The sequence below is a fragment of the Nyctibius grandis genome, chromosome 5, assembly GCF_013368605.1.
Source record: "Nyctibius grandis isolate bNycGra1 chromosome 5, bNycGra1.pri, whole genome shotgun sequence".
NCBI lineage: Eukaryota > Metazoa > Chordata > Aves > Nyctibiiformes > Nyctibiidae > Nyctibius > Nyctibius grandis.
Genome location: NC_090662.1, coordinates 60767371 through 60793365, shown reverse-complemented (window position 1 = coordinate 60793365; position 25995 = coordinate 60767371). Strand labels below are relative to the sequence as shown.

The window sequence follows — 25995 nt, the reverse complement described above, 5'->3', positions numbered from 1 at the left end:
CTTAGATGGCTGTGTGGACTGAGGACTTTCGCTGGCAGCACTGCGGACCTGGCAACCTTCCTCAGCACCGTGGCTTGCCCTGGCAAAAGGACTCGAACAGGGAGGATGAGAGCGCATCTCTGGTACCTACGAGTCACCCAGGAAACAGGCAGGATGGACACTTGTCACTGTCCTCGGCCTGAGCTACACCATTGCTTACTTACTTCCATGTTTCCTGAACTACTTTTCCTTCTCATCCTCCACTTTGTGATTTTCATTTTAGAACACACAGAGAAAAGGACATTTTACTAATTTTTTAATTGTAAAAACACAGTTCCCCAGATTTATATAAATAAGCTGTATACGTGACATACAGTTACATTCATTCCATCCTCCAGCATTGACAGCTTTAAAAAATGAAACAGGCTAAAAGAATGCAAGTCCAAAAAGACGTCAGGTTTCTGATGACCAAGTGATATCTCACATGGAGCCTCCTTCCTCTACCAGCCTCCAAACAAGATGCTGAAAGTACACAGCACTCGCAACGCCCCCAAGAACTGACAGGGAGGCATTCAAGCCTTATGAAGAGTTCTCACCCACTCCCCAGGCGTCGTCAGCCGCCCATGTTTTCATGCTGTCTCTGCGTGCGGTGGGTGAGAAAGGAGGGGGCAGTTTGCATAGCAACCTCCTCCACCCAAACAGCTCAGCTGTTGTACCCTCCCAAAACAAGCAGGGAAGGGCTAGCTGAGTCCCGGTTCCCTGTGGCTAACACCTCCGTGGGCAGCCCGAAGGGAGACTCTTGGCATCGCCAGTTCTGTATGGACATCTTAAAAGGGGGGAAGAAGGTATTCTTGGCATTCAGAGAGAGGAGAGACAGGTGCTGGTCAGAGCCATACCACACTGTAGTGGGGAAGGCAGAGAGGACATGATGTGGAACAAGTGGGAGATAAAAAAACCCCACAGGGCTAAATAGCACCTTTTCTCTTTCGCTTCCCCCTCCCAGCACTGCTGCATGGCTCTGCAGCGTGTCATGAGTTTACCTGTTCCGCACCTCCTTCCTGCTTTGGCTCAGGCACCAAGGAAAGAGCCACAGACAGATGAGAAATCCCACGAGCAAGGACAGGACAGCTTAACAAGTTTATATGCACACACGCACCAAATATATGTACCCCACGGAACTGTTACGTCAGTATGAAAAAAAAAATCTTGACGTTTAACTATTAAAAATAAAGCTCCACCTCCAGATTGTACAAAACCTGTCACGAGAAGGAAGAAATCTCGTGTATGCAGCAAGTCTGGGATCTGACCAGATGTCAGGAGCACTTCCAGACACACACAGCAAGGCTGCCACCAAAGAACATGTACAGCAGATTCTTCACCTCATGAGTGATCTCAAAGCCAAAACCTTCCCCGATCACCACATGCCAGGAGGACCCAAATTTCTTGTCCATCATCTCTTTGATCATCTTGGCAGCGCTCTGGAGAACGTTAAGAAGGAGAGCATAGGGTGAGACAGAGGAAGCAGTGAGTTTTTATGCAAACACCCCCCTAGTCCTCTTCTCCCTTTAACAGACTACTCAAGCTATGGGCAATAGGTATAGCAGCTGCACTGCAGGACCTGGGGGCTCCCCAGAGCTACCCCCAAGGGTAAAACAGGCCTCTGTTTTCAGCAGCCTCCAACACAGCAGCTAAGAGAAATTAAAGAACCGCATCTAGCAATCACTTCTCTCATTCACACAGACTGAAGCAAGAGTTCTGGTTTAGGTGTTGATGGAGTTATGCTGGGTGCAGTGAGCATGAGAGGAGATTCAGGTCACTAAGCTGCGGCTATTTTTACAGGAGTCCATTTTTTTTTTCCTCCAGCTAATTACTAAAACACTGAAACTAGGCTGACTTTTAAAAAGCTTGCTTCTCCCAGATCATACCCTGCTTGATCTAAAAAAGGAGGAAGATTTTGCTGTGACATGCGGTCTCTCACGCAGGATGGGACAGAAGGAATCTCTGGCTTTGCATCTTTACCTTGCTCCTACACAAAACTGCTCCAGCAACAAGCAGCCTGTGCCCTGCCCAAGCAACAAGGTGTGTTCTCCTTTATCTTTGGCTCTCAAAGTTAGGGGCAACCTTTCCAAAGACCATAACTTCTGCATCTCCCCCCATTTATACGGTCTCAGTAAGTTCATTCAAGAGGCTGAAAGCCGAGAGGGAAGACTTAACAGATGGTACCTAAAGGTTCAAAGACTTTCATGTGCTCAACCCCAAAACAAGAGTCTCATCCCTGCTCTGGTGGGGACGGCCTTGCTCAACACTGAAGAACAGATGGGAAGGGTCCATCTCCACACAGTTCTGAACCAAGCCCTCAGGACACAGGGCATTTTATGGACAGAGTGGAAGCACGTCACAGGCAAGGCAGGACCAGGAAGGAGGTTAAGGTTTGGGAAGTGGCATCACTACTAATCTCTGCTTTCTGCAGGAAAGCAAAGTGCTGTTACGGGTCTCGCTGACAAAGGGAACCGAATCTGAGAGCCAGCCAAGCTCTTTGCCTTCTTCTACCCTTGCTCAGTGCAGAAAGAGAGTAATAGGATGTCAGGATCTGACTCCACTCTGCCCCCCACCCTCAGCCCTGATCCTGTACGTTCCCTTAGCCATGGCAACTGAAGGCTGGCCATTTTGGGATTTGGCTAGTACCTCGTTGTTGGTGGTGTATTTCTCACACGCCGTGACACACAGCTCCACGGCCTCTACACGCATCTCCTCTGGCATGTCTGTGTGCTGGAAAGAGCAAACAAACAAGAGGAACTAAGAACTAAATATAAGAGCTAGACACAAGACAACAGTAAGTAGCCCTTACTTCTGCACAGGCTATAGTGGGGGCCTAGACTGCTGGGCGTGGGCAAAAGGCAGCTAGTCCATGTGACTTTTAATGCTTGCTTCAAGGTGGGAAGCATCACCAGCATCACGGGCTGTTCAGTACACTGAGCATTTCCACTGTTTCAGAGAACAGTAAATACAAAAATGGCATATTGCATTACAAGTGATCCATTCGTTCCTTTGCCCCAGCCAATGCAGAATTCTCCTCTACCTAACATTAAGACTAGCACTAAGTAAGCACAGCTTAAAGGAGATAAATACATTTGTCAGTTTTTCTGTTATAAGATGAAGGGAAATCATCTGCTCCACACTGCTGCAACGACAGACCTTAATTATTGCTAGAAGCATAACAAAGAAGTCTAAATTATACTTCTTACTCTTCTGCTGTCTGTCTGGCTAGCAAGATCTTTTACTCCAGCTCCTCTAGGAAACAAAGCATTACTTTGCCCCAGGCTTCCCCTGGCTGACGGGGGCAGGGGAAGGGGAGGAACAACGGTGCTAATAAATTTCCCTGACAGAGGTCAAGAACAGGGAGAAAGCAGTGGTGATGACCAGGATCCCTCCGTGAGACCATCAGTACATACGTTCTCACAGCAGCTACTCAGTAGGAGAAATTCTAGTTTGGAAGGTTGGTAAGAATTAAAGTAGAATTTCAGCTCTGTAACACTGATAAATGCATAACCCATCACTCTTCTTACCCTAATCAGTGGAAAGGTGTGAAAGGTTTTATAATCAGCCTCCTCCTTTTTCCCCTCCCCGGTGTCTGCCATGGTCCTTCCACAGTGACCCCGGGAAGGGGTGGAGGGGCTGCCTGAAGCTCAGCAAGGTGCTGCGGCGCAGACAGCTGAGAGGAACACGGCTCTGTGAACGCAGGTAGAGCAGCTTCAGCGCGAGGGGAAACTTCTTGGCCCAGAGGACGCTGCTTGAACAACAACACAGGAAAGAGAAAGCAAGCTTTGAATTAAAATGGAAGGCCAATAAAACTATTACGAGAATATTGTCCCATTTCGGTTACTTACTGTTTCTCAGTACCATCTTCACACGCCACACACTTAAGAGTGTTATCTTACAGACCATTAATGCAAACAAATTTTAAAAACCGTATCATTTTCCATAAATGAGGCTTCAAGAGCACAGCACTTCCCAGAAGCACCAATCGAGCTTGAGGGAAGGGCACATCTTCCGACAAGGGAGGAGAGAACAATACATCAGCCGTTATGCCTATTGATTAATTCCAGAAGGATTTTCCTGGGACGCTATTATCCATGAGGGTTTCAAACTGCACATGACAAGCGAAGGGTAAGAGTATTTTAGGAACAGGATCAGTGTACATATCTGGGTGGAAACGTTTAACGGGAACATCTTGGTCTGGTTTGCACACTTGCTCCTCACATCCCCAAGCATTCGTCATCTGGGGAGGACCATATGGGAAGACGTTGGACTATGTCTCTGGGCCTAATTACCAATCAGCCTCTTCTCGGGCAACACAGAGGCACAGCACTGTCTGGCAGATTCAGAACATTGCACCGTGGCCTTCTCTCTGGTTCTCTCATCCAGAACAAAGCACCTTCCTCTCCTACCCAGAGGAACCGAGGGTGACCACGTATTAAAGGGAAAACAAAATGAACACAGTGTCAGGCAACTCCACGCAGACCAAGCTTTTACGCCAAGCGTGTAGAGTTGCTGGCTAAAGCACCGAGTCTAACACGGCTCTCACTCGAGGGACCATGGGATCTGTAGTCGCCCCCACCACAATCTCCACAGGGCAGAGCTGCCGCCTCGCTGGCACCAGCCTCCCGCAGCGGGGCAAACCCACTTCAATGCCCAACTTCTCCCTGAGACTTGCCCGGGGCCACAGACCGAGGCAAGCCGCCGGGAGCTGCCCCACGGGCCGGCAGCGGTTTCCCCGGAGAGGAGCCGCCGACAGGCAGCCGAGACGGTTAAAAGCCAGGGCAGGGAGGCGGTGTGGGGGCAACCCGCAGCCGTGAGCCCGGAGAGGCGCACCACAGCCCCGGCAGCGGGAGGTGGAGCAGCCGAGATCGCAGCTACCGGGCACCGGGGCAGAGGGAGAGGGAAGGAGCCACGGCACGGAGGAGCTCCCTCCGCCTCCGGCGCGGCACGACCAAGGGGTGCGGGGCGATGGCGGCACATGGTCCGGGCAGGCCGCACACCCGAAGCGGTCCCCGCACACCCGAAGCGGTCCCCGCACACCGGCCCGCCGCCCTCAGCCCCGCGGGAGGGGAACGGGATGAGAGAAGGGCTCGGCACGCGGCCCCAGACGCGGGAGGGGGAAGGGGACGAGGGGGCTCCGGGCGCGGCCTCACCTCCGCCGCCGCCACGGCCGCGCCACCGCCCCAGCGCCGGTTGCTAAGGAAGAGCCCTGCTTGTCGTAGCAACCGGCGCAGGAAGTCCCACCTACCTCGCCGTCCATTGGCTGTGAGCGCGCCCCCCGGCTCCTCTGATTGGCAGCGCGCCTTGCCAGCTACTGCGGGGGGGCTTGGGGCAGCGGCGGTGGCGGGGTGGCCGCGGGGTCGCTGGTCCTGCGCCGTCCCCAGCCCGGCCCGGTGCCCCCGAGGGGGCGGCAGTTGCCCGGGCCCGGTGCCGCTGACAGGAGCGGGGGAAAGTGGCTGAGGCCGGGGAGCGGGCGCCAGCGCGGCGTGGGGGGGGGCTCGTTAATCACCCCTCGGCGTGGCGAGCGGGAAAGGCCCGCGACCCCGGTCTTGCGTGGCTGTAGGAGCCGCAGCTGCGCCCTGCGGGTGCCAGGCCCGGCCTGGTGCGCTTCCCCGCGGGGCTGGGTCAGGAGCTGCCGGGAGGGAAGGCCGTCTCCCGGCAGCGAGGAGGAGCCGTGTCTCCCCTGGCCTGGGCTTGGACAAGGGGCTTCCCGGAGGCTCCCGGCCTGCCCGTCTGAGGGTGTCGGGGTGGGTTTCGGCCGGGCAGGCTGCAGGGATGGGCTCTGAGCCTTGTACCTGGAGACTGAATATTTTTCCGACTTAAAATCCTTTTGGGGCCTAGTTCTACCATTTGTTTTAAACAGCAAGGATAAATATAGGAGCAGTTTGGGGAAGTTAAGGGGTTTTATGTGTTTTCATTGTATGGGAGAGGCAACTGCTATTGTTTGCATGTTGATGCAACTAGAAAGAAGGAAAAAATTCTGTGAGGCTGAAGATGGGTCATGAGTTTGCAAGCAGCTCCTGTAACACTAACCCCCATCCCCACTGAGCTCATTGTCTCCCTCCCACCCTCCACGGCCTTTACATTTGTAATGTCTGTTTGCTTTGAGGTTTTCCTTGTCTCTCAGCTCTCTAGGAAACCTGTGTTGTCTTTGTACCCTGCTATCCAACCACTGATTGCTTCTAAACCAGGGTTTAAACAGTTTCCTGGGAGTCTATGATTGTATTTGTCTGAAATTAATACAGGTGGAGAAGCAGCAAGCTCCAGCGTAATACCGAAGGGAAAGGCTTCTCTGTGCAAAGCCTCAGCTGCTGAGTGTGGTGCCTGGGTTTCCATCAGGGCCCATCCTTGTCTTGCAGGGTGGCTCATGGGCCAGACCTTCTGTGGCATATGTTTGAAATGTCCTCGTTGCTGGCTGGCTGCTGAAAGAATTGCTTTCTAGCTGTCTGAGAAGGAAAAGAGTGGGGGAGGAACAAGCTGGGCGCTCTCCTGCCCCTGCCAGCTTGTGAAGAAGTCCTTTTCCCTCACCATAATCTATAGCTGTAGGGAGGACATCTTGCTGCCTCTTTCACTGGTGTAACAGTGAACCAGACCTCCTGGCTGGCATTTGCCTGACAAAGCAGTGGTGGAGGCAGCGAAGCCATCTCTAGGCTCAGAAAGACAATGCTGCAGTGATCGTTTGTCTTTCCCTTTGCCTTCCATTTGCTCTAGGTGACAGAAATGAAGTGCTGCCTCCTGTCCCCCTCGTTCTCCTACTGCTCCTGCACTGATTCCTTCTCCTTCCTCCTTTCCGCAAGCATCAGCCTCTTGTAACAAGGCAGGCGCAGAGCTAAAATTGTCAAGAGACAGATAAAAGCTGGGAGAACATCTTTTTTTTTTTCTTTTTTTTTTTTGCAAGGGAGATAGATAATTAGGGATAGAACCTCTGCGAGGAAGAAGAATCTTTCCATCATCATTACTTTATCTCCAGGCAGCTACTCTAATCTCCCCAGGGACACAGCGCTTTCAAGCATCGTGTTCTTGCTGTGGTTTTTCTAATGCTTTAATCCCCATGTAGTTCACCCACTTTTGCTATGAAGCAGCAAGTCGGCGTGAGCTGGTGTGTGCGTGTGCCTCTGTTGGCGGGGGAGTGCACATGCGATTCTGGGTTCAATTAAATGTGCTTTGGTTTTGATCAATGTGTCCCCAGGGAGTGTTTTCCCTCAGGAAGTGCTGGGACTGGTTTTAAGGATTATTCATCAGTGGCTCCTAGGTGAAAAGCTAAGGAAAAAAACGGCCAAACCCCAAACTGCAGCGGGTCCAAAGGTAGGAACGCCGTGTTTTTCGTGATTGTGGTGGGTGATACAGCGGGGCTGCAAAGTGGAGGTGCCTCCTGAGGGAGGAGAGGGTTAGGGTTAACCTCCACTTTGCAGCCCCGCTGGCCTGTCTCCATCTGCTCTGGCTTAGCAAAATGCGGGCAGTTCGGTTCTAGACCCTCAAGCTCAGGATTTCCATGGGCTGTTTCCCTACAACACCACAAGCCAGTCAAAGCCTTGTTGGGCCACCACAGGTAACACGTACTGGTCCCTTAGCTGCTAGTGCAAAAGGCAGATACACGGCTGGTCTTTAGTTTCCATACCGAGCGACCGGGTGCCCATCTGTAGGTGAAGGCGAGTCCAGAGCAAGGGTCTGGTTTGCCCCTCTGGATCTGTAAGGAGCTGTAATTGTAGCTGTGCCCTGACTAGTCCTTTCTTACCACTAATCACAAGTGGAAGCTCTTTCAGCCCCTTTGCCTTTGGCAGCCGTGGTGAAATGCTTCAAAACAAGTGCCATTTGCCACACGACATTAGACTGTGTTGTACTCCTTAGCTGAGCAACAAATGTAACCACCAACGGCAAAATATATGTATATACAATATATATACTGCCCCGTGCTTTCTTTTAGCCACCTCCGTTGCTGACAGGTGACCAGATGGCAGGCTGACTCTTCATCAGGAGGAGGGCACCCACAGACTCTCTCTTTTCTTGGCTGCTTCTGGCCAGGTTTTGGGACCACCCCATCATCCCTGTGGGCACAGGCCCTGCTGTGCCCTGTCTCCTCTCTGCAATAAAGCAGGGGGCAAGAGATGGCTGTCCTGCCTGTCAGCTGCAGCCCAGGGCATGGGTGCTGCTCTGCACACCCTCGGGCAGTACCAAAGGACCTGGGCTGGGGATTCGGGGCATGCCGAGGTCCACCCTGCAGTTGCCCTGGGGTGGGTAAGATGGTCGCAGCTCTCCGGAGGCAGGAGGAGTGCTCAGGATGCCCAGAGGGGATGCTGAAGCCAAATTTCACTGGGATCAGACCCACCACGTTGCGTTGAGCTCAGGGAAGGTGACGCTGGTGTGCAGGAATGGGTGGCAGCTCAAAGCAGCTGAGCCCTCTGCTCTCTGGAGGAGAGAGCAACCTGCTTTGGGACAGCCAGATCCCTTGGTCTGCTGGGCAAGGCATTGCCCCATGCGTGCTCTTAGCTACTACCTCTAGTAATGGCTGCTGCCTCTAGTAATGTCTGCTGCTGCAGCACTAGCAGCCGTTCCTGCGCCAGATGCTCTGGAAGCACGGTGTGTTCCCCGTGCGAGCGCTGCATGAGCCTTAATGAGCCTTCCTGGCTCCGGGAGGGAGCAGAAGAGGCTCCTGGCAGGACAGAGAGGTGCGGGGAGGCAATTAAGGCAGCCCCCCATTGCTAGGGCTGCGCGGGTAATGGGGGCTTCAGAAGCGTCACCTCCTGGGGTCGAAGTGCAGGCTGGCCTGACCTGGTTTGAGGGGACAGGGAGGTTGACACGCTGCAGGGAGCTATGACCTGCGAGCCCAAAGCTGGTGCTGTGGGCATTGGGGTGCACAGGAGCTCTCCAAAGCCCACCTTGAGGTGGGGGTCCCAGCGCTGCCTGCGTGCCCAGGGAGGCAGAGCCTGCACCGCTGGCAGTGCCCTCCGGAAAGCCGGGCAGGAGCTGGAAGGGTTCAGGAATTGCAGCATTTTCTTCTCAAACCTGATAATTAATAGCTGTGAAGGTTTCCCGTTGCCACGTTTGACCTGGTCTTCTTGTTCACTGCAGGATGAAGCCCTTTTTGGTGGGCGGTGTTTGAGTCCAGCTAAGCCCTCGGCCAGTGGGAAGCCCTGCCACAGTGAGTCCTGCAGATTAGGAAGGGAAATGGCAGTCCCTTTCCTCCCCTCGAAGCGTGTTAACAGCCCCTTGGTCGGGGGATTGAGGAGAGTGCGCAGGCGGTATCCATCGCATCCCTCTGTCTCCCCACCGTCTCCTCTTGTGCCCACTGAACCACCATAGCCCGATGGTGCCCCTGCCTCTGCTCTGCCCACCTCTAGGGCTGCCTTCAGCTATTTCCTTCTTCCCCACTCCCCAATCTTAGTTATCTGGACACAACACAGCATCCCAGCTGAGCACATCCACCCCAGCCGCAAAACTTTCTCCGTGCAGTCATTAAAATTTTCCTTCTTTAACCCTCCCCAAGGGTGACTTCGTTGTTCCTCATCTCTTCTGTGCGCGATGCGTTGTTTTCCAACCAGCTGCCCTTAGAGAGCTGCGGGTCTTCTCCTGAGTGCTCCTGGTTAATTTAGAAGCAAGCAATATGTGTAAGTCATTGTAATTGCTCCTTCCAGCCAGCAACGCCATTGATTTGTTGTCTCCTCCACCTTTTAAGCCCTGTCGCAGGTTTGCTGCTCTTGCAAGGCTCGGCTTACCAAAAATAAATGGACCCTTCTTGCTCTCCTCCTCCCCAGATGGATGAGAAGCAGCCACCGCTTCCCGCAGAGAGCTGGGGCAGGATGGAAATCAAATATTTATTCCTACTCATGATTTTCTGTCTCCCAACCAGTTTCTAATCTCTCCGTAATGCCTTCGGTTCCTGAAAAGCCTGATACAGAGGCATTTGCCGTAAGCTTTTAAAATGTGTGGATAAATTGATATCCTGCGTGTCCTCCCCAGTCTGCCCAACTGGCTGTGACCTTCCGGGGGATAGAGGAGGTTGCCCTGCAGAAGCTGTGCCGCTGGGCTCCCCCTTTCTCCTGTCCCAGTAGTGACAGATCCACGCGTCCCGGGGACACAGCTGGGGTTGGGATCACGCCAGCATTGTCTGAGGGGGAGGTGGAGGGCAGCGCTGAAGTCCCTGCCCGAGCATCTCCTGGTGTCCCTTCGTTTCTGCTTTTCTGAGTGGGGTTCACACAGATTTTGGTGTGGGCATGGGTTTCCGGGCTCTGGAGGAACAGGTTTTATGCCACTAGCCTACACCAGCAGCCAGGATGTTTCCATCCTTGTTCATCCTCCTGCATGTCTTCTGCCTTGGCTGGCAGCCCCAAAAGTCCTCTGTCAGGGCTCCTGCAGTTTTAATAGGAGGGTCTTCTGGACCAGTCCCCCCCTTATTTCACGTTCTCCTAAGTTTGGGACCCCAGGAATGGTTTTGGACATTTCCTCCTCCAAAAGGTGCCATCCTTCCTAATTATGCTGCTGCTATTTGGGCGCACAAGCAGAGGTCACCTGTTGAACCCCCTCCTATTAGTGATGTGGTGGTGAGCCTCCAGCTCAGCAAAGCCTTGAGCGTATGCTCCAGCTGAAGTAGGTACTCAGAGTTATTCTTTTTCCTTCAAAAAAAACCCTCAACTTTGAGGAGATGTGCTGAAGGTGAGAGCCCCTGAGTTTGTTTTATGGCATGTTTTATACCCTCCAGCAAGAGCCATGGGGATGGTTCTGGCTCGGTGAGGAGACCCCACCAGCACGCCAGCAATGGCAGGGCGCTGGGGAAAACTGGGCCCTCTGGCTTAATGCTCTGTTTTCCCCAAATATCAGTGAGGTTGTGCCTTTCCTAGGAGGGACAGGACCCACTGAGGGGCAAAGCATCACGTAGACCTGGCCACAGGCTGCTCTAGAATAGGCGGCTCTAAGAGTTGTGCTGAGGGTGAACCAGCTCGTGCCTAGCCAGGTCAGGAACTCATTACCAGTACTTAATTAGATTTATACCCCACGTGAGCTCCTCACCATCACGGTCTGACCTGGGGGCCGTGATTTCCTGCTGGTTTCTGCTTCCCTGTTATCGGGGTGGGGGGGTTCCTCCTCCCCGGAGAGGTGCTTCCCGCAACCCCCCCAGCATGCTGTACCCCATGCTGCTCCACAACAGGGTAGATGAGAGGAGCCCAAACTGACACACGCCTCCAGCCTGGGGCAACAATACCCAGACGCTTGCGATGGTATTTGTAATGCCAGCTACACAGCTGCGGGCCGGCCATCTCCCTCCAGGGATGCCACCCTGAGCATCCCGGGGAAGGACACCTCAGCTTGGGTCGGCTGGTCCCCTCCATCCCCGCAGCAACCTCGCGCTCTGCGGGAGGCTCAAACAGAAAATGTCACGTTTATTGTTCACGATCAGCTTTACAAAAGAAATGTCCCAACACGGGCGCACGTCAGGGGCCCCGTTCACGAACGTGCATTAGAGAAAGCGCGCGAGCGAGCAAGGAAGAGGGGGCAGCTCGGTGGGGTGCACGAAGGTCACAGTGTTTCCCACTTGGCACAAGGGCTGCACCCCATCCCCGCCATGTATCCCCCGGCTGTCTGAGCCACCCCACCGCTGGTGGGGACCCTGCGGGGGGCTATGATGGCGGCAGGGCTGTCCCCTCTGCCCGCTTCACCTCCCCGGGGCTGGGGGGCAGCCATCGCCGAAAGCGCACAGTGGGACTTGGGGTAGGGGGAGCACTGGAAGCTGGACACTGCATTGAGCAACCACGAGACCCCTGAAATAACCCTCCCACCCGCCCCCAGACACACATACACGCACACACACACTCACATATCAAGACATCGGTGACCACACGGCCTGGAAACAACATATTCTCAGGCACTCCATGGGGAAAATACCAGCCCACCCCATCACCCCCCTAGTTCCAAGGCCAGCAGCAGCCCCATCCCTCACTGGGAGCAGCTCAGAGCAGGGAACCCAGGCAGAGGTGAAGGCAGCAACCCCATTCAGTGCTCAAAAGGCCGGGGGATGGATGCCAGAGCTCCTTCAGCCACCACCGTCCTCACTCTCATTTTTCTTCTTGCTTTCGTTCCCTCTGGTGGCAGTGCTGCGCTCCCTCCCTCTCGGCCAGGGCTAGGGGAGAGGCTTTGCCCTCTTTCCCCCCATTCCCTCAGTGCCTGACTGACCCCCCAGCTGGGGGGGGTCCTGCTCTGCTTCCCTCTGCCTCGAAAGCCTGGCTCCCCTCAGGCAGCCCTGCCTGAACAGGCAGCGGAGGCAGGGGAAGGGGTGCAGGGCGGGAGCACCACCTCGCCGACCCTCCTCCATCCTCCCTTGGCCTCCCCAGGGCCGTGCTTGAAAACCAGGGCAGCAGGAGAAGAGGGGATGGGGCTGGAGGGGAAGATGCTCCTGGCCGAGCCTTGGAGCTTGTTCGGGGTACAGGCTCACAAAATCAGATAAGCAGGGCACGAGAAATAAATAAGGAAAGGGGATGTGCTCAGGGGATGCCCGCACGCTGGCATCCCACTGAGGCCGGACCACACCTGGGACAGATGGAAGTCTCCTTCCCACTCCCCGTTGGGGCCGACAAGGCAGGGACCCTTGCCATACCAGAGATGCCTGCGGGTACGGCAAGGTCCTCCTGAAACAGAAGCAGGGCAAAGCGAGACCTGAGGGCAGATGTGCCAGGAGGGCGGACAAGCCGTGCCACTGGCGCGGGGGCAAGAGGGAGGCTGCCGGGCCCACCTGCTCCCTCCCGGGACCCTGGCGCAGGGAGCTTGAGCATCGCCCCGGCACAGCAGCAAGGCTCGGTGGTCTGGGAGGGGAGAAAGGGACTCCCTGCTTTGGGGCTGCTGCCGGCTCCTTCACGCTGGGGAGGGGGTGAGGGGCTGCTCACGCCTTCCTCCCTTCCTCGCAGGCGGCGAAGGGGGCCTTGCTGGCGCCCCCAAAAACCTCCACCGCCTGGTCATCCCACTGGATCACGTTGCCTTGGAGGTGGGAGGTGCAGTTGGCCAAGCCCAGGATCTCCGCCGGTGCCAGCATGTGGTCCCACACGCCAAACTGTGCCAGCTCCCCCACGAAGGCCTGCGTGGCATCGAAGCGGCCGCCCAGCATGTCCTGGGAATGAGCGGGAGAGATGATGGGACAGGGATGGGGATAGGAGAAGGAACACGCATCCAGTGGGCAAACAGGGCAAGGGGGAGAGGGAGAAGTTTGGGGAGAAGCAAAGCGAGATGCCCGATGGCAAGGAGGGGAGGGGATGGATGTATGGAGGAGATGCAAGAAGACGAGGCAGGGAGCAAATCGGGGACAGAGGGATGGGGAGAGGGAAGAGGAGAAGACGATGAGCGCACGTGGCCCACTGGGAGGTTGGATGAACAGGCAGGAAAGCCCCTCACCCAAGCTGCCAACACGGCGTGCTGAGCCCTCCTGCCCACACCGCCCCCTGCCCTCACCCCATTTTGGGGGCTGCCCCCCTGGCCGGTTTCTTGCCAGAGCCATGCGAACTGGCAGCCCTTGGCAGCAGGCCCGCACGTACCTGCTCCTGGCCCAGGATGAGGACGCCCTGGGGCTTGATGGCGTGCCAGGAGGCCAGGTTCTCGCCTGCGCCCCGCTGCTCGCCGTCCTGGTACGCTGACCACTTGCCGTCTCGGGTGGTCCATGCCACGCAGACGTGGTGCCAGGCCTTGTCCTTCAGGCTCAGCGGCAGCTGGGCAACCTTCATGCGAAGAGCAAGAGCCCAGCGCTCAGTGGGACTGCTGGAGGACGCTGGTGTCCCCCCAGCCCCTTGCAGAGCAAGTGGTGCACCCCTATGGCACCCCAAATTCTACAGTTATCTGGATGAGCTGCTTCTGCCTCTCAAAACCCACCCCGGCGAGCCATCTTCCCCATCCTCCTCATCCTTCTGCCTTCCCCATCTACCCTGGCTCCCTTCCTCCCAGCTCCCCCACACCAGTACCCCCAGGAGCATCATTTCCCAGGGGAGCTGAAGCGGGGGAGATGAGGGCAGGGGCTTCACTCCTGTCCCCGCTGCGGCTGGACTGACCTTGTCATTGATGAGCAGCTCCAGGGGGTTGGTGCCCCACTCCAGCAGCACAATCTCATTAGCTTGGCTTGGGACAGAGTAGGAGAAAGGGGTGCCAAGCCCTGCCAGGGCCTTGGACTTCAGCCACATGCAGATGGTGAAGGCGTAGAGCTCCGGCAGGCTCTTCTTCATGCGGGCGTACATGTAGTTGTTCTGCACTGGGATGGTCACCTTGAAGGCATTGGGAGGGCTGTAGCCTGGTGGTCCTGCATGCCAAGGATGAGGAGGAGAGAGGAGGGTCAGCATCCATCGTTGGGATGAGGGTGGCTTGTCCCAGGACCCCCCTGCACCACCTTCATCCCTGTCGGGCGGGACTCACCGTGCTCCAGCTCTGTCAGCCGGTTCTGGAGGGAGTTCAGCTCCTTGTCGATGTGCTGCTGCTGCTGGCTGCGGTTGGTGCTGGCGGCCTGGCGCTCCTTCTGCAGGGTCAAGATCTTGGAGAGGAGCTGCTCCTCCAGCTGCTCCATCTTGGTGTGGAGGGCGTCGCGGGCGAGCGCCGGGGCGGTGGGCGCTGAGCCGTTGGTGCGGGCTGGCAGCTCCTGCTGCACTCAGCGGCAGCAGCGATGGGGGAAGAAAGGAGGGAGAAAAGAGAAAATTCAGCTTGGTGTCACTGTAAGAGGTTAAATAAGGACATGCCCAGCTCACACCACCCTGGGGAGTGCTGGGACCACAACCCCACATCCACAGCGGGGTCTTCTCCAAGAGCCCCAGCTGACTTCGTACGTCCCCTCTCAGAGCCCCCATTGAGTTCATTATTGTGAAACGAAACTCAGCCGCTCTTAATGACTTTCTGCCACTTCAAAGACAGAGCAAGGATGGGACACACAGGTGCTCAGGTCACCCTTGGCTCTGCTTCCACAGGCAGCCTCCCACAAGGAGGGGACAACACAGAAAGGAGCTCGGAGCTCCCCTTCCCCACCGTGTGTGAGACTGCTTCACCACGGCCAGCATGTTAACATCACATAACGGGGCTGTAATCCTCTTAGCCCAGCTCAGCTGGCGTGCGGGGGTGCGTGCACATGTGCCAGGTCAGGCAGGTAGCTCTCTGTAAGCATAAGCCAGTCTCTCCTGGGCCATCAGGATGCCACAGAGAAGTGGGGCCAGCGGTAGGTCCTCCAGTCGTCAAGACATGACCTATCACTTGAGGATATTGAGCACATCTTGTCCCACGAGGGTTAAAACCCAGACCAAAATTCTTCCCTTGGCTGATCCAAAACCCGGCGCCTGGCAAGGATGCTCCCAGCCGCTACTGCACCTTACAAAGACCCCAGATCCCACCTTGCTGGGAGACCCCATCCCAGCTGGAAGAAAACTGGGCTGGAATGGAGAAGGTGGCCCTTTGCCACGTTCCTGGGGTTTCTCCGTAAATAGCAGCCCTCTCCCTTCAACACGTCCTTGGGGCATTAGGCTCTCTGCCATGGGCTTGGAAAGATGATAACCACCTTCTCCATGCAGCCAGACCTTCCTGAAGAGGCCACCAGGCCGTTCCAGCACTGAGAGGGGTCTGCATGGCTGCTTCATCCCTGGACATTCACACGGCTTGGGCTGATGGGACATGAGGTGATGTCTGGACGGGTCCCTGCGGGCCTCAGAGGCCTGGAGGAGGTCACCATGATCATCTATGGTTGTGGCTTCCAGATTTTTCTTATTCCCTATGTCCTGCTTTTCCAGGATGGACAGAACCTGATGATCATGCACACAAAGATGAAGAAGGGCACGCCCACCAATGTCACCCGCAATCTTTGCTATCCATCATGAACAACACAGGGGAGGGGAAGGCCAGAGGAAAGCCGGGTTTGGCCAGGCAGGATGCAACATTGAGGCATGGGAACAGCAGGGAGAAGGTAGCAGGGAGAAGGAGAGTGAGAAGATGATGTTGACATGAGCACAAACGGCCCTGCACCAGGCAGGAACACATTCAGGCTGCAAATAAGAAGGTGGCTGCGATGCCCTGGGGTCTGGAAAAGCCTCCAGCGGGGTCTTCCGGGACAAACTCACAGCTTTTGTGAAGAAAAACAACATGGAGAACCAAAACCCAGCAAGAAAAGAGAGGTTGTGCAGGGGACATCTGCCAGCCCTGACTGAATGCCAGCTCTTGCTGCCGGCTTGCTCCGGCAGCACTGGGGATGCTCTCGTAGAGAGCAAAACCTCTCTGGGACAGGAAAAGTGCCTGGCACGGGGCATCCTACCTTTGGTCTCTGTAAAACAGGGAGGGATTAGAGGACGAGGAGGGGGGGTTTAACCCTTTTTTTGCGGGGGAGGAAGGGGGGTCTTGGGTGTCCACTGGTGCAGCCAGCTGAGAAGCTGGAGAGGGATCATAGAATCATGGAATCGTTTTGGTTGGAAAGGACCTTTAAGGTCATCGAGTCCAGCCGTTAACCCAGCACTGCCAAGTCCACCACTAAACTATGGCCCTAAGCACCACATCTACTCGTCTTCTAAATACCTCCAGAGATGGTGACTCCACCACTTCCCTGGGCAGCCCCTGGGCGGGGATGGCGGGTGGGAAGCAAAGGCGAGTGGAAAGGTTAATCCCTATCCTCCCTGCAGGGATGATTCCCATATGGGGCTGCCCGCGCTCGTATCCAAGCGGAGCTGGCGGTGTTGGCGGGGGGCAGCACAGGTGGGATGGCGGGTCACCTTCGCCTCTTTGTCCGCATCCCGTGGGCTCCGAGAGCTTTTCTCATCCCTTCAGGCTGCCTGGCTGTGGCGGGGGCTGGCACGCTCCTGTCTGCCGCACGCTTTGATTGCTCGAGCTGCGGGTTTGGAGCCTACGTCCCTGCTTTCATGCACGGCTCCATCTGTTAATGACGAAAAAAGAAAAGGCTGGGGAGCTTTTGTCGCTCTCGCTAGCCCCTGATAGCCTGCCCTACGTTATTCAGTAGTGACTGAGTGCTTTTTTTTCCTCCCCCTTCCTCCTGCTTTTCTCCCTGCTGCTATTTTCTTCCCTCTGTAACTTTTCTCCCCATGGCTTTTTCAACTCTCTGGCTTTGGAGCGTCTCCTCCTGATGCTCCCCTCCACACACACACATGCTGTCTCTCCCCTTTTGCTCAATTCCTTCCACTTGCCTGAGTTTTTCCCCCTCCATCCCTCTCTCCAGCTCTCCTGGGCCCCTCCAGCCCAGCAGCCGGGGCACTGGCAGCTGGACCCGCATGACCAGCTGAACCACTGCCAGCCCCGTGGTCCTCGTGTCAAGGGATGCAGACAGTACCCTCATCCAGCAGAGTTTGGGGGCCACCCCATCATCCCAGGAGCATCCCAGCAGGCACCATCCCCATCCCTGAAGCCAGACCACGGCCAGACAGGAGACTGGACCTCCCCACCCCACCCCTCACAGCCAGGACATGTCCTGGCACTGGGCCAGGTGATCCCCCCAGTGCCGAGCTGGGCTGCATCCCCTAACCATCCTGCGCATCTCCGAGCTGTCGCTTGAGCGTCTTTCTCCCAAATCAAATTATTTGCAAAATTATTAGTGCTAGCTGTGCAGCTGTTACCTACTGGTGACCTTTGGGGAGGGGAGAGGGGGGGAAGCGCCTTCTCCCCGGCTGTTTGGCAGGCACCCGACTTCCCATCTGCTGCGGCGCAGGCAGCAGGGGAGTGGGCAGCGGGTGCGGGGGAGGCTCGCTCGACGCTTTTTGGCCACCGGAGCCGGCAAAAAAGATTGAAAGATGCCAGGTAACATTAATCACGTTAAATGTCAGCGGCTGGCGGGGGGGTGGGGAGAAGAAGGCGGGGGGCCAGGACACCCACATCGGCGGGTGCTCGCTCGGGCTGTAGCCCTCGGTTTGCAAATTCAATTTGATTTATGTAACGAGATCAGAGCCTCATTCACTAATGCACTGGCAAATCTGTGCCCTGCCGCTCCCCCTTGGCCGCCAGCATGCGAGTGCCCACCTTAGCTGCTGGGATGGGGCGGGCAGGACCACAGGACAATGCTTGCGGGATGATGCCCCCGGCACATCCCAGGGATCACGATGCTGAGCTGGGTGCGTGCACACACCAGCCCCTCTCCCTTCCCCAGACCCACGAATCCTCCCAGCCTGCCCACAGCTTCTCCGTGGCTGCCGCCGTGGAATGCTCACTGCTGCAGGATCACACACCCACTGTATCAGGGTTTTTCGGACCCTGACACCTTTTCAGACCCTTTCAGACCCAGGCAGGAGCTTGAGGGTCATTAAACTCTAGGAGGGACTGCCAGGGGTGGGATGCATTGGCCTTTCCCTCCTCCTCGCAAGAGGAGAGCTTGCTGCCGATTCCCGTCCCCCCGAAACCTCACTCAGGGCCCGAGACTTTCATGATTTAGGGCTCTCCATCTCCACTCTGCTGGAGACGGAGGTGGGAGGGAGGCAGCCGGCTCACTCCGTTTCCATGCCCTTACCCACAGGTTTCCTGCCAGCAGCTGGGTCACCGGCCGCAACAGCACAGCCACACACCAGCTGAGAAGCAAACAGGAGGCCGGGTCCCCTGTAGGGCCCATCGGGCTGTCCCCCCGTCCCAGTCAACTCCCCTCTGATGGACAAAGGGGATGAGGAGGGCATCTGCACCCCAGCACAGTCCAGGGGGTCAAGGAGATTCCCTCCCTGCTCTGAAACCACTCTGTTTCCATTTGCAGCAGTAATTAAAAGCGTGGAAAAGGAGCATCTGGGCCCCCCGGCTCTGCGTGCCAAGATGCGCCCGAGTGTACAGATGTGAGCACATGTGGAGGGGCGGGGGGGAATTTTTCTCAATTGAGGAAATTTCCTCAAAAATGGGAGGAAAAAGCCCAGCCAGGCTGCTGTGCACAAGGAGAGCACGAGTGATTCCTTGGGGGGGTTAGGAGGAGGCGATGGAAGATGTCCCCACGCGAACACCATGCTCATGCTTGCCCATCCCTGCCAAAATGGTGGAGGGCAAAGAGCGAGCCCGTGGGGGCCCTCCCTGCATCCCTCCGTGAAACCCTGCTGCTGTGCAGCCAAAATTAAAAGAATCAAATGACTTAATTGGTTTTTCAGCGCATCAATAAGTCTTGTCATGCCTTATAGCTGGGGCTACGAGCGCCCAGATGAGGTCAGCGATCTTACACCAGCCCCCTCCCCGCAACCCCGGCTCTGGAGCCTCTGGCACTAATCCTTGCCAGCAAACCCACTGCCTGCCGGGAGGTGCCCTGGGACGCAACTGGCCCGGGCGCCCACAGCGTTTTGTGCCATCCCTCTCCCGAGACTAAGCCACCGAGGGCTTCGCCAGCGTTTCCTCTCCTCCCCTCCCTCCCACCGGGTTTCGCAGAGCCTCTGGCATGCTGGCGGCCACCCCGGGATTGTCCCCATCCAGGCCACCTTTTGGGGTCATCACTGCCACCCTTTAGGAGAGCTGCTGGGGCTGGGGGTGCCCCCCATGCCATTGGGTACCCCAGGAAGGTTCCCAGGGCTGACTGATGGAGCTGCATGGAATGGAGAGATGCAAGCACCTTGTCGTCAAGTTTTGGGGTGTCTGTTCATACAGAGGGGAGCAAAGGCAAGCTGGGAGGGGGGGAAACACAGGCAGCCCTCGCCTCATGGCCAAGGTGCAACCTCAGGGCTCGGCTGGCCGGGCTGTGGCTGTCACCGGGCTGGCCCAGGCAGCACGTTATAGCAGGCTGGAGCCAGGGCAGCGAAAGCCCAGCCCACCTGCGACACGCTGCCCTATTTCCTGAGCCGGCAGGGCTCTCCGTGTGCTGCGGGGTGCTGTGTTCCCCCTGCACGGTACCCTTGGGTTCCCGGCAGCATGGAATGGAATATTTCTGGCGACACGACACTTGTCTTCCTCATCAGAGAGAGAGAGAGAGCGCTTTGACCCAGCATCGCTTCATGCTCCCCAGGCACACGTGAGAACCTGCTCCAGCCCTTGTGAGCTTCACCCTCCTCCACCCCAAACCTCCCGCCATCGCTAGAAACCCCAGGAGAGGGGCCAGGGCAGCTCACGAGTGATGCTGCGCCTTGGAGAATGGGGAGAGCGTGGCCAGAGAGCAGCTAAAGGCCTGATGCTCCCCGAGGTTCAAACTGATGTGCCGGGCACTGTCCCACCGTGCATTTCCTGGTCCTCGTGCACACACAGATGTGTGTGTGCAGGGGATCTTTTTTCCCCCCTTTATTTCTGGGTGAGCACATCTGCACATACATTTCTTAGCCCAGTTGTGTGATCCCACTTGTGGGAAGCTGTTTGGGGCTGCAGGGGGTTTTCAGGGTGGCACCCTTTGGCTGCATCAGGCTCCGGGCATCCTGCTCAGCCCGCCTGCAAGTCCCCCTCTCCCCACACATGCCTCTATGCGTGTTTTTGTGCGTGCGTGTGCGTTACCCTGGCAGCTCACAGGTGCTTCCTCCAGTCTCCAGCTCTTTTCCTTCATGTGTGCATGTGTTTACTTGCCTTTCTTTGTCTTTCTATCCCTGTCCATATCTCCATCCGTTACAATAACCCTCTCTCCCGGTCTCATTTCTCAGCCTGTGACCTTAGTGGCTCTGAATTTTCCGCCTGCTGCTACTGTGCCCACATGGCTGCAGTGAGGGGGACAGAGGGGCAAAGCTGGGGAGAGGGACATCATGGGGTGCTGCCTGACCCCCCTCCCAGCTCCGTGCTCTGTGGAGGAGCAGAGAGGGCAACAGGGAACCAAACGGGAAGATGAGGTTGGGGACTTGCAGAAGGCTCCTTGTGGGTGGCTCTGGCTCCCGTCAGACCTCAGGGGACAACACAACCCCCAGAAAAGATGGGGCATCTGCAGCAAACCCCCAGGGAAACCAGACAATTCCCCTCCAGCACCTTGCATGTGGCCAAACTATTGCCCCGACCGTATCCTGCAAATTCTGCCAAGGTCAGTGTGACTGCTAAGCCCACATCAGCCCAAATAAATGGACACACCCTATGATGAGCCCCATCCCAGGTGTCACCACAGAGCCTTTGGTGCTGCTGGCTTGTGGCCGGGCCAGGGCTCAGTCCACCGGGCACATGCTGCACGAATGCTACAGAGTGGGGGCTAAGGGTCCATGTCCCGAGTGCCAACAGCCTGATGCTGCAGTGATGGGCACAGCAAGCGGCTCCGGCTGCCCCCTTCTCTACAGCTCCTATGAACCACACGGGGAAGGGGTGCTACGCTTGCGGCAGGTGGCACCGCGTTTTACTTTGTGAGATGTCCTGTTCATAATGGCAACAACGGGATCAGACAGGGTTTACCCTTCTGCTAAAGGGCAGGATCTGTCCCTGAGCTGACAAACTCGCCCCAGCAGAGGCCTCAGTGGGTGCTACGGGGCAAGCGAGGTGCCCCATGTGGGTGCAAGCTGGGAGGGGGAAAGCAGGGCGGCCCTGTCCCCTTGGGACCACCGTGCTGCAGAGGGAAGAGAGGGGGGCAGAGCCCTCGGGGAAGAGCGGGGCAAAGACAACCGTCCTGAAGCCTTGCAAGGGGGACGAGCTGGTTTGGGGTGCGGGTGGTAGCAGGCTGGGGAACAGTGTGTGCGGAGCATACCCCCCAGACACCGGGGAGCATCTTCCCCCGGGAGCATCCCCCCCAGACCCCCAGGGAGCATCTCTCGCACCTCTATCCGGTCGATGCGGTCCTGGAGGGCGCGGACGGCCTCCTCCAGCTCCCGCACGGCGGGCGGCTCGGCGGGGGGGTGGCCCATGGTACCGGGGCGCGGGGCAGCGCGGAGCCCGGCAGCGGCGGGGGCAGCGGCGGCGGCGGCGGGGGCGGTTCGCAGGCCGCCCTCGCAGCGGCTGAGCTTGCCGGTGAGCTCCCGGATGGTCTCCTGGTCCATGCGGATCCGCTCCTTCTGCTCCAGCGCCGTGCGGCGCAGCTGGGCCGCCGCGCTCCGCAGCGCCAGCAGCTCCTCGGGGCCGGGGCCGGTACCGGGGCCGGTGGCCGGGCACTCGGCGCTCAGCGGCGTGCAGACGAAGCGGCTGAAGAGCGGTGGCGACTGCGGGCCCCCCGGCAGACGCGGCCCGGCGCTGGCCAGAGCCTCGGCGGGGCCGTGCAGGGCCCCCAGCCCCTTGTCGGCGGCGGGCAGGAGGGCGGCGGCGGCCGAGTCATTGTCGGCGGCGGGGGCGGCGGCGGGAGCGGCGGTGCCGGCCGGGTGGACGCTGGCAATGATGCAGATGATGGCCCCCAGGAAAGCCAGCATGCCCGCTGCCAGCAGCACGGCCAGAAACTTCAGGGTGGCAGCGGCGTGGGGGGCCCGAGCCCGCGGACGGCGAGAAAACAAAGCGGGAGGGGATGGATGGATGGATAGATAGACAGATAGATAGAGGGAGGGAGGGGTGGGGGGACAGCCCGGAGGGATCCGGCGGGCAACGATGGTACCGGCAGCAGCACCGGCGCCAGGGCCCCGCCGAGCTTATATCTGCCGGGCGGTGCCGCCCGCACCGCACCGCACCGCCCCCCCCCGGCCGTGCGGCCCCGCCCGGCCCTGCCCCTCTTAGGGACACCCCCCGCCCCGAGCATCCCTCCCCGGGCTGCAAGTGCGAGGGGTCCGGGTGGCGGGAGGTGAGCGGGCAAGGGGCGCCGGGGACGGGGAGGAGCGGGTGGGGACGGGGGGGCAGGTTCGGCTCGGGCACCCTGAAATCAGCCCAGCGGGAACCTCCAGCAAGGGGCTGCTCCTCCGGGGCACCCCAAGAGAGGATTTTCCCCTGCGAGATGCTTAGGCTGGAAGTAAAGGGCCTGTCATTACCCTGAGCATCAACACCTCGCAGTCGGGTGTCCCCCGGAGGGTCTTTGGGGCTGCTGGTGGGCCTTTCCCTCTCTGCCTTTCTCCTAAAAATGAAACCAGCAACCTTCCAGCTCTTGGGAAATGCCTGCCCCGGGAGGGCGGCTGTCCTGCTCTCCCACCCCAGGCACTACTTGCAGAAAGCAGCCGTGGGATGCCTCACCCTCTGCCCCGCACTCCCACGCCATCCATTTGGGAAATAAATACCTACATTTAATCTTCCCCTACCATCGCTTGATCCTAAACCGCTTGTAAAGAAGATACTTCAGACACCCGTTTTCTCCTTGCTCTGACACCATGCTCGCCCATCCGACACAGGCCGTGCTGTGCCCTCTCCCCTCCCCAGGCATGCCGGGGCCTCCACTACGCAGCCCAGCTGAGGCAAGGGGAGCAGCGGAGGAAAAATCAATTTTAAGCTCTGCTCGGTAACAGCAGGAAATCCTTCCCAGCCGGCAGGAAAGCAGCAGCATGTGTGTTTAAAACAGCTCCGGTGCTGAATATGAAACACCAGTAAAGATTACATCTTCTCTGCCCCAGGCATGTTTGAGTAGGTAGCGAGGGAGCCAGAGCTACAAAGGCTCCTCAAATTCAGCTTCCTGGGAGCGGGATCCTGCCGGCGGGGCACGGCCACCCTCTCTCCCTGCAGAGCACATTGCACCCCAGCCCCCCAAAATCATCACCCTGGAGCCAGCAAGAGACCCACCTGGCTCTCGGTGCCGGGAGGCTGTGGGAAGGAAGTGGGATGGGGCGGTTTAAGGAAGACGGAGAGATGAAGGGAACCATGAGGAGGTGGGCATGGAGTGGGGCAAGAAGGTGGACGTGGAGAAAGCCCAGCGACAGGCATCTTGCCCCAGCGACGAGGCCAGCGGGCATGCCGGACAGATGAGAGCTCAAAGCACTGGGGCAAGCGGGTGCTGGTGCAAGATGCAAAGAAAATGGAAACCTGTGCCCCGCGGCATGAAGGGAGGCCACTGGCCTTCGACCTGCCCCTTCCTAGCGGTGGCAGGGGATTGTACCCCCCTGCCTGCAGCCTGCCCACCCCTGTCAGCGGCCAGGCAGGAGCAGATTTGAAACAAACCCATGTGGGTGCTGGACCAGCCCACCCTGTGGTGTGAAGATCAGGGTGGGATAAGCATCCTTTACCTGCACGCCCTGCAAAAAAGGCGTCATATGCCTCTGCAAGGCTTTTTGGGTCCCAGGCTGCGGGCAGCGATGCTGTGCTGGGGACTTTGCCCTGGCCCAGCCACGTGGATTTTATTGCCAAGGGCTGCAGGATCGCGGTGGTGAGGTTTATTCCTCCAGCTGACGCTGCTGTGGCAGTGAGTGGGGTGGGTGAGCCCCTCCACACCAGCCCCGACCCACTCACCCATGCCGGTACGTGGAAGAGTTGGGTGCTGCAGCAGGGCCGGTCCCACTGCTCCCCAGGTCCTGACCTCTCCCCCTCCCTCAGCAGGGACCACAACTTCTTCCTGGAGACAAAGAGGCGGCAAAAATAGGTTTTCGGAGGGGGTGGTGACTCAGACGGGTGAGTAGCCAGAGCAGCCTCCCTGTCCTGTGAATGATGATTCAAAGATGCTCGGTGGGCAGCCGGCTCGGCTCGGCCGCAGTGATGCCAAAACCCTGCCCTCCTGCAGGTGATGGGGTGGGGGGAGGCGATGGGGGGGCTTTGGGGAGCCCGGTTTTGAACCAGTTTGGTGACAGAAGATGGTTTTAACAAGAGTTCACGGATTCAGCCCAGCAGGATGGGGAGGGAGCGATTAAGGGATTTTCTTCTATCTAATTAACGCCCAAACAGTGTCTCGGGCTGGCAGCTGTCCCCAAGGGGTGGCTGTGGGCAGGTCACGGTGGGCCAAGGGGCTGCCCTGCTGCAGCCCCCAGGGCAAGAGGGACATTTGGGATGGGCTGCTGGCATGAGGGGAAGGACAGCCCCTGCTCTGAGCCAGGTGGACATGCTGCCCCACATCCAACCCTCCCTGCGGGAGCAAGGCAGCCCCTTGCTGGCCAGGGGTTAACCCTGGCCCATTCATGATGCAGGCCAGCAAGGTGCTGGGGATGAGGAAAGGGGAGAGCCTTCTCCCAGGGAGGGTAACCCGAGGTCTCTGGGGTGGAGGATCCCCCACCCCAGGGCTATTGCCCAGCTCAGGGGCACACCCAGGGCCACCCTAATGAGGCAAAAGGGCTCCTTCACAGCTGCCGCCCCATGGACCCAGCTCCACCTTCTCCTTAGACTAGGAGCCTTCAGTCCATCTCACTGGGGGATCTGCAGACTCCACGTAGCGTGGAAATCCTGGCTTCTTTCGTTTCCAGGTCTCATGGCCCCGCAGATGCGGCATGTATCACCTTGCCCTGGTTGCAGGGTCTGCCTGTGCCAGCACACTTGTTGAGGACCTTGTTGGATGTGGCCGGTCAAGGCTGGCATCTGCCTCCCCAGCCTTCCTACAGCTCCAGAAAGTGTGGATCAGAGGTGGCTTCATTTGCTGTACTCAGGTCCAGCCAAAAGCCCACTTGCCTCTGAGAAAAACCAGGGCACAGGGGCGAGGGAGAGTCCCAGCCTCGCGGGTGTTCTGGCACGCAGCGGAGGCAAGGGGAGCCTGACGGCATGACGTGAATACCACAATACCTTGGCTGTGCTCAGCTTCAGTGGGCAGCGTTCCCTGCTCCTAGCCAACCAAGCCAAGCGCTGGAGAGGGCTCTCCTGGCGCTTTCCGAGCCCCGGACACTGGAGAGGCATCTCAAGGCACCTGCAGCCCTGGCTAACGAAGCAGCAACTCTTCCCCCAGGAACCCCCAGCTGAGCCCAATCTCTCCCCATCCAAGCAAGACCCAGATCCCCATGCAGAAGAGCAGCCATGAGGGTGGTTTGGTGGGAGCCAGCTGGATGGTGACACCCCACACCTGTGCCCAGACTCTGCCCTTTCCCAGCACCCAGAATTATTTCTTCCTGCTCTTCTCCCCACCCGCCCGAAGAAAACCTCTTCACCCAAATCCCATCCGCTTCCCCATCGCATCTCACACCCAATAGAATTTCCCCACCTGAAATTTTGCTGTAACCTTTTTTTAATATGTTTCTATGGATGAGAGACTAATGGAGTGAATTTGGGGCTTTGATTACACACATTAAGAGTATTTATTACTCCGTTTCTTAGATTAGCATGTCACAAAGTGCACTTAGGCACGCACTTTGAAGTTGGGAAAAGCCTAAAGCATCTTTCAGC

General features: G+C 57.7%; 2 protein-coding genes across 3 annotated transcripts; both read right to left on the bottom strand.

Moving 5' to 3' along the window:
- Nucleotides 1–278: 278 nt before the first annotated feature.
- On the bottom strand, nucleotides 279–5203 carry DNAL4 (dynein axonemal light chain 4). 2 transcript variants are annotated; one of them, XM_068401946.1, is made up of 4 exons: nucleotides 5172–5203; nucleotides 3546–3769; nucleotides 2665–2748; nucleotides 279–1457 (listed from the first exon to the last, which is right to left on the bottom strand). In XM_068401946.1, exons 2-4 carry the CDS (start codon nucleotides 3615–3617, stop codon nucleotides 1293–1295), a joined length of 321 nt encoding a protein of 106 aa, XP_068258047.1. In that variant the 5' UTR covers nucleotides 3618–3769; nucleotides 5172–5203; the 3' UTR covers nucleotides 279–1292. The 2 variants fall into 2 exon arrangements, with proteins under 2 accessions (XP_068258047.1, XP_068258046.1); XM_068401945.1 differs by having other exon boundaries at nucleotides 3546–3766; nucleotides 5172–5202.
- A 7683-nt stretch (nucleotides 5204–12886) lies between these two features.
- On the bottom strand, nucleotides 12887–22226 carry NPTXR (neuronal pentraxin receptor). Its single transcript, XM_068401477.1, has 5 exons — nucleotides 21618–22226; nucleotides 14398–14620; nucleotides 14040–14284; nucleotides 13533–13712; nucleotides 12887–13111 (listed from the first exon to the last, which is right to left on the bottom strand). The coding sequence occupies exons 1-5, from the start codon at nucleotides 22197–22199 to the stop codon at nucleotides 12887–12889; spliced, it is 1455 nt and encodes a 484-aa protein (XP_068257578.1). The 5' UTR covers nucleotides 22200–22226.
- Nucleotides 22227–25995: the final 3769 nt, after the last annotated feature.

Bases quoted from the DNA above. Each gene is read 5' to 3' on its own strand.
- DNAL4 (XM_068401946.1), bottom strand. From the start codon at position 3,617: ATGGCAGACACCGGGGAGGGGAAAAAGGAGGAGGCTGATTATAAAACC. The intron at 2,749-3,545 runs GTAAGAAGAGTG...TGCTCTTTCCAG, and splicing joins ACACCTTTCCACTGATTAGG to CACACAGACATGCCAGAGGA. The intron at 1,458-2,664 runs GTACTAGCCAAA...AACGTTCTCCAG, and splicing joins AATACACCACCAACAACGAG to AGCGCTGCCAAGATGATCAA.
- NPTXR (XM_068401477.1), bottom strand. From the start codon at position 22,199: ATGCTGGCTTTCCTGGGGGCCATCATCTGCATCATTGCCAGCGTCCAC. The intron at 14,285-14,397 runs GTGAGTCCCGCC...CTTGGCATGCAG, and splicing joins GCTGACAGAGCTGGAGCACG to GACCACCAGGCTACAGCCCT. The intron at 13,713-14,039 runs GTCAGTCCAGCC...CTTCGCATGAAG, and splicing joins AGCTGCTCATCAATGACAAG to GTTGCCCAGCTGCCGCTGAG.